Source organism: Salmo salar, chromosome 28, assembly GCF_965601325.2.
Source record: "Salmo salar chromosome 28, fSalSal1, whole genome shotgun sequence".
NCBI classification, from domain to species: Eukaryota; Metazoa; Chordata; class Actinopteri; order Salmoniformes; family Salmonidae; genus Salmo; species Salmo salar.
In genome coordinates this window covers 18920835-18933177 of record NC_138318.1, presented here as the reverse complement: position 1 = coordinate 18933177, position 12343 = coordinate 18920835, and the positions used below count along the sequence as shown (strand labels likewise).

Genomic DNA, 12343 nt, shown 5'->3' with positions numbered 1-12343 from the left:
CTAACTAGATCATTTGATAGAGTAAAAAGGCTGCCTTTTGACTAAATCTGAAGTTTTATTGACTTTGGCCTGTACAATATGGTTTACTGAGATTATATTTTATCAAATGAAAGTATATCTCTAAATACACATGAAAACATACATATAATGGATTGTAAATATTAATCTACAGTGAATTTGATGTTGGTTGTTGAATACTGTGTTCTGATGCAAGACTGAATATTAAGTTGCCTATGTACCCGTTGCTTCTAGGGGTCAACTTATCCATTAACATTTTGTGCAACTTTGTTTCTTGCAAGTGGAGAGGTCTGAAATTCGAGGTGCACTCTTCATACATCACATCCGTTTCCACTAAAATTCATGAGAATATAAATTTGCTTTATGGTTTTAATTTAAGGTTAGACATACATTTAGCAGTGTGGTTAGAGTTAAGGTTATGTTTAAAATCACGTTTTAAGAAAATACATTATAGAAATAGGCGGGGTTTATGACTTTGCGGCTGTCGTAACTAGTGACAACTGGGTAAGTAAATTACTTTATAGAGCTCAATATATCTTGCACTGTTCATATATTAGAATGAAGAATATTTATTTTAACGCGACATTTTTCAATATTTGAAAGTGAGGAGGGCATGTAGTATCGATTTCGCCCTTATCTATTTTGTTGCATTGTATCTCTCACCCTTTGCTCTCCATATTGTGCAACATTTACTTGTCTCATAAATTCGCAGCGAAGGTCTGAAGAGCAATGGAAATCTCTTTCGCAGGCAAGCGGGCCATAGTCACGGGGGCAGGAAAAGGTACGAAAATTACCACCATATTTAAAGATAGTGTCGACGTCTGGTTTGCTGAGAAAACACAACCAATTGCACTTACAACAAGTAAATCAAACTTGTCTATGTAGTTTTGAGCTCAAACTAAGCAACATCCGATGTGTCCTGAATGAACCACTGTCATGATTGTGGGTAACCGAAGAACCTAAACACGATCGAAATGTGTGTGTCAGGTTGGCCGTCACACTGAGATCTCCAGTGAATAATGGTCATTGTGTTTATGGATATTTTCACACAGGCATCGGCCGGGCCACGGCGCTTGCTCTGGCGCGCTGCGGGGCAGAGGTCGTGGCAGTCACACGTACGCTGGCTGACCTGGACAGCCTTCTGCTGGAGGTAACCCCCGCAACACCCATATACACCCCCCCATACCCCTACAACAGTGGGGGTCGGTGCCGTTTAAGATTGGAGAGGACGTGTTTTTTTGTTTGTTTTTATGAGCATGGCCTTATGTCTATTACAGCATATTGGATAACTGTCATTCATATTTCTTTCACCCAGTTCAATGTAACATCGATAGGTTTAGTCTAGTATGTGATACTAAATTTTCCCTATACCCATCATGAGGTTGCTACAATCTAGCATACGAATGAAAGTTTATAATGTAGGTGCACATGTCAAAAGACCAATTGGAGTAATCAAGGTAACAGACAGTGAGTGACATGCCCAATAACACCTTGCACACTCTTGCCTGCATCAAGCTAACCTTGACTTGGAAGAGTTCCAGTGTTGGATAGCCTTAGCTTAGTGTTGGATAGCATTTTCAGTTAAATAAATAACAAAAATAATAATAAAAGCCAGTTAGCTAACAAATAGCATTCCTCTCTGTTTGAGTAGGCTAAATTACCTAGCTGCATTCGCGAGCCAAGTAAGTTAAATTGAAAAGAAATCTAACAAAATAGCTATTTCTCTCTCTCTCTCTACAGATCATTTTTTAAAAGAAATTAATTTGTTCAACTATTGTCTTTCTCTCTCTTTTGAGTCAACTAGTCACCACATTGTATGCAGTGCTAGCTAGCTGTAGCGTATGCTTTCTGTACTAGATTCATCCTCTAATTGATTGGATGGACAACATGTCAGTCCATGCTGCAAGAGCTCTGATAAGTTGGAGGATATCCTCCGGAAGTCGTCATAATTACTGTGTACAGTTGTGGCCAAAAGTTTTGAGAATGACACAAATATTAATTTCCACAAAGTTTTCTGCTTCAGTGGCTTCAGATATTTTTGTCAGATGTTACTATGGAATACTGAAGTATAATTACAAGCATTTCATAAGTGTCAAAGGCTTTTATTGACAATTGCATGAAGTTGATGCAAAGAGTCAATATTTGCATTGTTGATCCTTCTTTTTCAAGACCTCTGCAATCTGGCCTGGCATGCTGTCAATTAACTTCTGGGCCACATCCTGACTGATGGCAGCCCATTCTTGCATAATCAATGCTTGGAGTTTGTCAGAATTTGTGGGTTTTTGTTTGTCCACCCGCCTCCTGAGGATTGGCCACAAGTTCTCAATGGGATTAAGGTCTGGGGAGTTTCCTGGCCATGGACCCAAAATATCGATGTTCTGTTCCCCGAGCCACTTAGTTATCACTTTTGCCTTATGGCAAGGCGCTCCATCATGCTGGAAAAGGCATTGTTTGTCACCAAACTGTTCCTGGATGGTTGGGAGAAGTTGCTTTCGGAGGATGTGTTGGTACCATTCTTTATTCATGGCTGTGTTCTTAGGCAAGATTGTGAGTGAGCCCACTCCCTTGGCTGAGAAGCAACCCCAGACATGAATGGTCTCAGGATGCTTTACTGTTGGCATGACACAGGACTGATGGTAGCGCTCACATTGTCTTCTCCGGACAAGCTTTTTTCTGGATGCCCCAAACAATCGGAAAGGGGATTCATCAGAGAAAATGACTTTACCCCAGTCCTCAGCAGTCCAATCCCTGTACCTTTTGCAGAATATCAGTCTATCCCTGATGTTTTTCCTGGAGAGAAGTTGCTTCTTTGCTGCCCTTCTTGACACAAGGCCATCCTCCAAAACTCTTCGCCTTACTGTGCGTGCAGATGCACTCACACCTGCCTGCTGCCATTCCTGAGCAAGCTCTGTGCTGGTGGTGCCCCGATCCCGCAGCTGAATCAACTTTAGGAGACGGTCCTGGCGCTTGCTGGACTTTCTTGGGCACCCTGAAGCCTTCTTCACAACAATTGAACCGCTCTCCTTGAAGTTCTTGATGATCCGATAAATGGTTGATTTAGGTGCAATCTCACTGGCAGCAATATCCTTGCCTGTGAAGCCCTTTTTGTGCAAAGCAATGATGACGGCACGTTTCCTTGCAGGTAACCATGGTTGACAGAGGAAGAACAATGATTCCAAACACCACACTCCTTTTGAAGCTTCCAGTCTGTTATTCAAACTCAATCAGCATGACAGAGTGATCTCCAGCCTTGTCCTCGTCAATACTCACACCTGTGTTAACGAGAGAATCACTGACATGATGTCAGCTGGTCCTTTTGTGGCAGGGCTGAAATGCAGTGGAAATGTTTTTTGGGGGGATTCAGTTCATTTGCATGGCAAAGAGGGACTTTGCAATTCATCTGATTACTCTACATAACATTCTGGAGTATATGCAAATTGCCATCATACAAACTGAGGCAGCAGACTTTGTGGAAAAATAAATATTTGTGTCATTCTCAAAACTTTTGGCCACGACTGTAAGTCTATAGAAGGAGGTGAGAACCATGAGCCTCCTAGGTTTTGTATTTAAGTCAATGTACCCAGAGGAGGACGGAAAATAGCTGTCCTCCGGCTACACCATGGTGCTGTTGAGGCTACTGTAGACCTGTAGAACTTCTTTGCAAAACAGTGTGTTTTAATTAGTTATTTCGTGACGTGAATATATTTAGTATAGTTTTATCCAAAAAAATGTTCACTATTTTTCAGAAATTCACTGAGTAGGATGGTCCTCCCCTTCCTCCTCTGAGGAGCCTCCACTGCGTTACGACCCTCATATCCCTACAACCCCGCCCAGCCCCCCCCTCCACTGCTCAGGGTCCTGACCCACCCCCCATTGCATGCTCTATTGTCCCCTTATAGGACTTCTCCTCTCCACTAGCCCTATACGCATATCATTAGAGGCTAGCTAGTTTTCCCTGCTGCTCTTTTCACCTCCATGTCCCATTGTTTTGGCTCCGTGACGAGAGATGATGGGAGATTCTTTGTGGTGATTCGTTGGGGTGATTCTCTCTGCTGTCTTTTCTCTCTGTGTGATTGGTTCTGGTGCTGGTTGTTCCCTGCAGTGTCCGTCCATCAGGCCGGTGTGTGTGAACCTCGGGGACTGGGGGGCCACAGAGGAGGCGCTACGGGAGGCCGGCGGTAACGCGGATCTGCTTGTGAATAACGCAGCCTATGCCACGCTGCAGCCCTTCCTAGAGGTCACCCCTGACCAGTTTGACATGTAAAGACGCTCTCATCGCTGTCCTTTAAATCAGAAATTCTCAACTGGGGGGGGGAGGGTCGCGACCCAAATTTTGATCACGGGAGGTTTAAAAACAACACGTTTTTAGATTTTTTTGGGGGGGAGGGATGAAAAATACTCCAGTCTGAACTTAAACTACTAAAGCCAGGTAGAAAGTGTGTGGAAATGATAATGAATCTAATTTTTTTTTAAACAATTTAATGTCAGAATTTTTGTAAATTCAATTAGTATTTTCAGTAGAGCTTTTAGCAGCGCTATTTAGTGTATTTGGTTGATTTTTGTGGTCTCAAACCAGTGAGCTTACTAACATTTTTCATCAAGAGTATGGGCAAAATTGATTGTCAATTGAAATGGTCGGAATGTTGATCCCTTGTCATATAAATTGCTACATTACTGTCAATATAGTATTAAAAATAGCTTTCCAGGTGGCATTTCGGCAATTTTGTATCGCAATGCGAATATTGGGTCGCAACTGAGACAACCTGGTCCAATTTGGGTCCCGAGGCAAAACCAGTTGAGAACCACTGCTCTAAATCATGTTGTGATTGTAATTTATATTCATAGAAGTGAAACACAAGTCACTCAAGACTCAGTAGAAGGACTTTGCATTAGACCTACACTACCGTTCAAAAGTTTGAGTTCACTTAGAAATGTCCTTGTTTTTGAAAGAAAATCACTTTTTTTTCCCTCCATTAAAATAACATCAAATTGATCAGAAATACAGTGTAGACATTGTTAATGTTGTAAATGACTATTGTAGCTGGAAACTGCATTTTTGTTAATGGTATATCCACATAGGCGTACAGAGGCCCATTATCAGCAACCATCACTCCTGTGTTCCAATGGCACGTTGTGTTAGCTAATCCAAGTTTATCATTTTAAAAGGCTAATTGATCATTAGAAAACTTGTCCTCTTGCTCTGTTATGACTCCCACTCCTCTTTCTATTCTGGTTAGAGCCAGTTTGCGCTGTTCTGTGAAGGGAGTAGTACACAGCGTTGTACGAGATCTTCAGTTTCTTGGCAATTTCTCGCATGGAATAGCCTTCATTTCTCAGAACAAATATTGACTGACGAGTTTCAGAAGAAAGGTCTTTGTTTCTGGCCATTTTGAGCTTGTAATCGAACCCACAAATGCTGATGCTTCAGATACTCAACTAGTCTGAAGAAGGCCAGGTGTATTGCTTCTTTAACCAGAACAACAGTTTTCAGCTGTGCTGACATAATTGCAAAAGGGTTTTCTAATGATCAATTAGTCTTTTAAAATGATAAACTTGGATTAGCTAACACAACGTGCCATTGGAACACAGGAGTGATGGTTACTGATAATGGGCCTCTGTACGCCTATGTAGATATACCACTGAAAATCAGCTGTTTCCAGCTACAATAGTAATTTACAACATTAACAATGTCTACACTGTATTTCTGATCAATTTGATGTTATTTTAATGGACCAAAAAATAGCTTTTCTTTCAAAAACAAGGACATTTCTAAGTGACCCCAATCTTTTGAACGGTAGTATACATATTAGACCTGTTATTTAAACATGGTTAAAAAATAGCTTTCCAGATAAGATGGTTTAAATAAACAAGTTTTAAACTGTGTTACCTCCAGGTGGCTAGTTACACAACAGAAATATTCCAAACATAGCCTTCTATCTGGACATTAATAGGAATATCTCATAAATCCCATTAAGATGTATCGATATTTTTTTTTCTTCTCCCTATTCCCAGATCCTTTAACATCAACGTGAAGGCTGTCCTCCATGTCTCTCAGGTAAGAAACGGCTGTCAGGTATTGAATTGGCTCCCTGTAACATAGTTATATGTTATAGGTAACTTAACAGTTTCTCCATACTCACTGTGCGTTCTTTGTTTTTCTGTGTGTGTGGGTAGATCGTGGCTCGGGGTATGAAGGCCAGAGGAACAGGAGGCTCCATAGTGAACATCTCCAGCCAGGCGTCTCAGTGTGCCCTCCAAGACCACACCGTCTATTGTAAGTCACTGACACAGACAGGGACCAGACAGCGCAGCACATGCATCCCATCAAACATATCTCAGCTATTGCTCGATTATATCAATTAACTCACTACATCTTGATGTAGTTGATATTTGAATGCATTCTGTCTGTGTGTGCAGGTGCCACTAAAGGTGCTCTGGACATGCTGACTAAGGTTATGGCCCTGGAGCTTGGACCCTATCAGGTAACTACAGGAGGACTGACCCAATAGCAGAGAGCACACATCAAGACACACATGGTTCTTCTGATGTCAGACCAGTACATTTAAATCTCTGTTTGCAACAGTTGTATTGTATTGTGGTGGCATCATGTTATGGGTATTCTTGTCACTGGCAGGGACTGGGGAGTTTGTCAAGATCAAAAGAAACATGAAAGGAGCAAAGCCCAGCTAAAAAGCTAGAGGAAATCCTGCCTCAGTCTTCTTAATACCTAACCCTGGGATAGTTTTATTTTTCAGCAGGACAATTACAAATGTTTTTTATGCCAAAGACACCAGAATGGCTTTCCAATGGGTGTTGAGTGTTCCTGAATTGTCCAGTCTCCATCCTGACTTAAATCTGTTTGAAAATCAGAGACAAGGTTTGAATATTGCTGCCCATCAATGACTCCAACCAAATTTACTGAGCTTGAGTAATTTATACAGAAACAATGGATATATGTTGCCCTAACAGCAGTGGCGTGTCCAGCGGTGGCCCAGAGTGGCCACGGCCTCCCCTGAAATCTGATTGGCCTCCCCACAAGAAATTCTGAGATCTGATCGGTCAGCTCTGAATATATTAATCATTTTGACCAAGACGCGCACCAACAGTAAGACTCATCAATCTCACCGGAGAAACATCGCCCCTGAAGCTAGGACAGTGGAGTCCCTCCCCATCTTCCAAAAACATCTGAAGCCCTACCTCTTCAAAGAGTATCCCCCTTTCGTGAACTAACACTCACACTTTACTTTTTCCCACTACTAGCACTTACTTTGCTGATAGCTGCTTTATTGAGGAAAAATGTGCTTACTATGACTGAGATACACTGAGTACACCAAACATTAGGAACACCTTCCTAATTTTGAGTTGCACCCCCTTTAGCCTTCAGAAAAAGGTGTTGAAGCGTTCCACAGGGATGCCGGCCCATGTTGACTCCAACGGTTCCCACAGTTGTGTCAAGTTGGCAGGATGTCTTTTGGATGGTGGACCATTCTTGATACATACAGGAAACTGTTGAGTGTGGAAAAACCCAACAACATTGCAGTTCCTGACACATTCAAACCGGTACTCCTGGCACCTATTACCATACCCCGTTCAAAGGCTCTTAAATATTTTGTCTTGCCCATTCACCCTCTGAATGGCACATATACACAGTCCATGTCTCAATTGTCCCAAGATTTAAAAATCCTTCTTTAACTTGTCTCCTCCCCTTCATCTACACTGATTTTTAAGTGGATTTAACAAGTGACATCAATAAGGGATCATAGCTTTCACCTGGATTTACCTGGTCAGTTTATGTCGGTCCCGTCCGGCTCAGTTGGTAGAGCATGGTGTTTGCAACGCCAGGGTTGTGGGTTCGATTCCCATGGGGGACCAGTACGGAGAAAAAATGTATGAAATGTATGCATTCACTACTGTAAGTCGCTCTGGATAAGAGCATCTGCTAAATGACTAAAATGTCAATGTGATGTCATGGAAGGAGTTCCTAATATTTTGTACACTCAGCTAGGTGGGACAACGACATACACTAACTGTAAGTCGCTTTGGATAAGAGCATCTGCTAAATGACTAAAATGTAAAAATATATGTGTAGCCCATGTATATGATTCTGTCTGGCTAAAAAGAGCATGACATGTCATTCTTTTTGGCCAGACTGCATCAGATACATGGGCTACAGATACTAAGACAGAGGGGTGCTGTTTGCCTTGCTCGGATGCTTTCTCTGGTGAAATGGATTCAGCCTCTTGCTAATTGAAGGAAAATTATGAAACATGAATAGACACGAATGAGAAATATATTCTTTTTTCTATTTTTATTTTTTATTTTTGGGGAAGTATGGCTTCCTTTTGCATCCATGAATACACAACACTTTGTAAGCTGAATGTCATTAGACATATGGTGTTTGTAAACGATGTCCCTTTCCATTCAATTGGCAGGTGCACAGTGCACTGCTCAGATGCTGGACTTATTTTGGAGTAGACGAACATGTGTAGATAACCTACTTTTTGAAGTGATTTGTTTGACAATCAGATAAAAACATGACTGGTTGTGTTCACGACACATTAAAAGGTAATACATTTTTACAGTTAAATGACATCTTTACTATAAACCCAGAACCCAAAAATTGTGCAAGCGCGTGAAAAGAAAAAAAATAGACCCCCCGAATGTCAGGGTATAATTCACACTCTGGATTGCACTTTCAAGTAAATTTACTGCTATATGCTAATACCCTTATATAAAACCCTGACCTTTAATCAATGTTAGTGTTTGCATTCATGTACCAAACCTAAGCTGAAGCATTTAATGCATTGAACCTTCATAATTTTATATATAAAAAATCCACCTTGCATCAATAAAGGTTCAAAATGTTATGGCCCCCCTAAACTGGGTCTGTTCCCCACCTTGGCCACCCCATTCCAAATGTTCTGGACACGCCACTGCCTAAGAGTTTGCAAAGTTGGTGGAAGCACCTATGGCAGCCATTGCAGCTGTGAAACATTTTGAATAAGATTCTACCAAGTATTAACTCTGGGGTGTGAAGTCACGCTATCAAGACCTCTTCATATAAAAATGTAAAAATAATTCAGAAATGTTCTATATTTTTTTTCTTTCACTTTGGAAATATGGAGTAGGTTGTGTACATCGGTAGAAAAAAATATCAAATGAATTTTTTTCAATTTTAAGGCAGAAAAATGTGAAGACTGCAAGGGGTGTGTAGACCTTCATTAGGCGATGTATTGATTATCTACAGCGACTAGGGTTTAGTGCCTTGCTCAAGGGCACAAGGACAGTTTTTTCACCTAGTCAGCTCGGGGATTTGAACCCGCGACCTTTTGTTACTGGCCCAACACTCTTAACTGCTAGGCTACCTGCCTTATTGACTGATAAGTATTGATTGATGTGGTGTACTTGTTTCTTGCTAGATCCGTGTGAACAGTGTGAACCCCACAGTCGTGATGACTAAGATGGGGAGACTGGCATGGAGCGACCCTGGCAAGGCCAAGACCATGACCTCACGCATCCCTCTGGGACGATTCGCAGGTCACATACATGTTGTTTTGTTACTAATAAGTTGTTTATACAGTGCATTCGGGAAAGTATTCAGACCCCTTGACTTTTTCCACATTTTATTACATTACAGCCTTATTCTGAAATTGATGAGGGAAAAAAAACAATGTAATCAATCTACATACAATACCCCATAATGACAAAGCAAAAACAGGTTTTTAGAAATTAGAAGAAAAAAAACAGAAATACCTTATTTACATAAGTATTGCATCATTACATAAGTATTTCTCCGGTGCATCCTGTTTCCATTGATCATCCTTGAGATGTTTCTACAACTTCATTGCAGTCTACCTGTGGTAAATTCGTTTGATTGGACATGTTTGGAAAGGCACACACCTGTCTATATAAGGTCCAACAGTTGACAGTGCATGTCAGAGCAAAAACCAAGCCATGAGGTCGAAGGAATTGTCCGTAGTCCTCCGAGACAGGATTGTGTCAAGGCACAGATCTGGAGAAGGGTACCAAAAAATGTCTGCAGCATTGAAGGTCCCCAAGAACACAGTGGTCTCCATCATTCTTAAATGGAAGAAGTTTGGAACCACCAAGACTCTTCCTAGAGCTGGCTGCCCGGCCAAACTGAGCAATTGGGGAGAAGAGCCTTGGTCAGGGAGGTGACCAAGAACCTGATGGTCACTCTGACAGAGCTTCAGAGTTCCTCTGTGGCGATGGTTGTACTTCTGGAAGATTCTTCCATCTCTGCAGCACTCCATCAATCAGGCCTTGGTAGAGTTGCCAGACGGAAGCCACTCTTCAGTGGCAGGGACTGGGAGACTAGTCAGGATTGAGGGAAAGATGAACGGAGCAAAGTACAGAGAGATCCTTGATGAAAACCTGCTCCAGAGTGTGCAGGAACTCAGACTAGGGTGAAGGTTCACCTTCCAACAGGACAACAACCCTAAGCACCAGCCAAGAAAACGCAGGAGTGGCTGTAATTGCTGCCAAAGGTGCTTCAACAAAGTACTGAGTAAAGGGTCTGAATACTTATGTAAATGCGATATTTCCGTTTAGACATTTTTGCTTTGTCAATATGGGTTATTGTGTGTAGATTGATGAGGGGGAAAAAACAATTGAATCCATTTTTGCGAATAAGGCTGAGACGTAACAAAATGCTCAAGAAGTCAAGGGTCTGAATACTTTCCGACTGCACTGTATACTGTATATTATATGTTCTTGTTTTTATTAACAGCTAACCATGAACATCTGATCACACACAGACTGCCCAACCCCACTCTTTATCATGTGAAAGCGGCACATGATGATGTGGGGGTGTGTTACTTTATGGTTGTGTGAGTGTGTATTATTATTATTATTATATGGTGTGTGTGTTCCTCTGCAGAGGTGGAGGATGTGGTGAACTCCATCCTGTTCCTGCTCAGCGATAAGAGTTCTATGACCAACGGTGTCACCCTGCCTGTGGACGGGGGCTTCCTGGCCTGCTAACCTCTCACCTTCTCATTCTGCCTCCTGATTGGCTGGCGTAGTCATTTTCCATGGGGTCCACTAGTACACATTTTTAATTCCTCTTCAAGCACTGATTATATTCAGACTTGATTTTGATTTATGTTACTGATTACATGTATCACCCAGAACAATAAAATTAGTCATTATGAGCTGCCCTGTTTGTTGTAACCTTAAGCAATTGTTTAATTTTTGCATATTGTGGGTGTGTGTTCGCTTATAGACAAAACTGCTGGATGAGACTAGTGTTTTATTTATATATATATATATATATATGTATATGTGTGTCGTGGCCAAAAGTTTTGAGAATGACACAAATATTAATTTTCACGAAGTCTGCTGCCTCCCCGTTTGTATGATGGCAATTTGCATATACTCCAGAATGTTATGTAGAGTGATCAGATGAATTGCAATTAATTGCAAAGTCCCTCTTTGCCATGCAAATGAACTGAATCCCCAAAAACATTTCCACTGCATTTCAGCCCTGCCACAAAAGGACCAGCTGACATCATTTCAGTGATTCTCTCGTTAACACAGGTGTGAGTGTTGACGAGGACAAGGCTGGAGATCACTGTCATGCTGATTTTGAGTTTGAATAACAGACTGGAAGCTTCAAAAGGAGTGTGGTGTTTGGAATCATTGTTCTTCCTCTGTCAACCATGGTTACCTGCAAGGAAACACGTGCCGTCATTGCTTTGCACAAAAAGGGCTTCACAGGCAAGGATATTGCTGCCAGTGAGATTGCACCTAAATCAACCATTTATCGGATCATCAAGAACTTCAAGGAGAGCGGTTCAGTTGTTGTGAAGAAGGCTTCAGGGCGCCCAAGAAAGTCCAGCAAGCGCCAGGACCGTCTCCTAAAGTTGATTCAGCTGCGGGATCGGGGCACCACGAGTACAGAGCTTGCTCAGGAATGGTAGCAGGCAGGTGTGAGTGCATCTGCACGCACGGTGAGGCAAAGACTTGGAGGATGGCTTGGTGTCAGGAAGGGCAGCAAAGAAGCCACTTCTCTACAGGAAAAACATCAGGGATAGACTGATATTCTGCAAAAGGTACAGGGATTGGACTGCTGAGGACTGGGGTAAAGTAATTTTCTCTGATGAATCCCCTTTCCGATTGTTTGGGGCATCCGGAAAAAAGCTTGTCCGGAGAAGACAAGGTGAGCGCTACCATCAGTCCTGTGTCATGCCAACAGTAAAGCATCCTGAGACCATTCATGTGTGGGGTTGCTTCTCAGCCAAGGGAGTGGGCTCACTCACAAGTTTGCCTAAGAACACAGCCATGAATAAAGAATGGTACCAAC

At 41.9% G+C, this 12343-nt stretch overlaps 1 protein-coding gene across 2 annotated transcripts; it reads left to right on the top strand.

Annotated features, from left to right (window-relative positions):
• Positions 1-323: 323 nt before the first annotated feature.
• On the top strand, positions 324-11192 carry dcxr (dicarbonyl/L-xylulose reductase). Of its 2 annotated transcripts, XM_014178878.3 has the most exons (9): positions 324-522; positions 731-799; positions 1071-1168; positions 4121-4278; positions 6031-6073; positions 6193-6292; positions 6436-6500; positions 9438-9555; positions 10919-11192. In XM_014178878.3, exons 2-9 carry the CDS (start codon positions 748-750, stop codon positions 11020-11022), a joined length of 738 nt encoding a protein of 245 aa, XP_014034353.1. In that variant the 5' UTR covers positions 324-522; positions 731-747; the 3' UTR covers positions 11023-11192. The 2 variants fall into 2 exon arrangements, with proteins under 2 accessions (XP_014034353.1, NP_001134103.1); NM_001140631.1 differs by lacking the exon at positions 324-522 and having other exon boundaries at positions 730-799; positions 10919-11191.
• The last annotated feature ends 1151 nt before the right edge of the window (positions 11193-12343 follow it).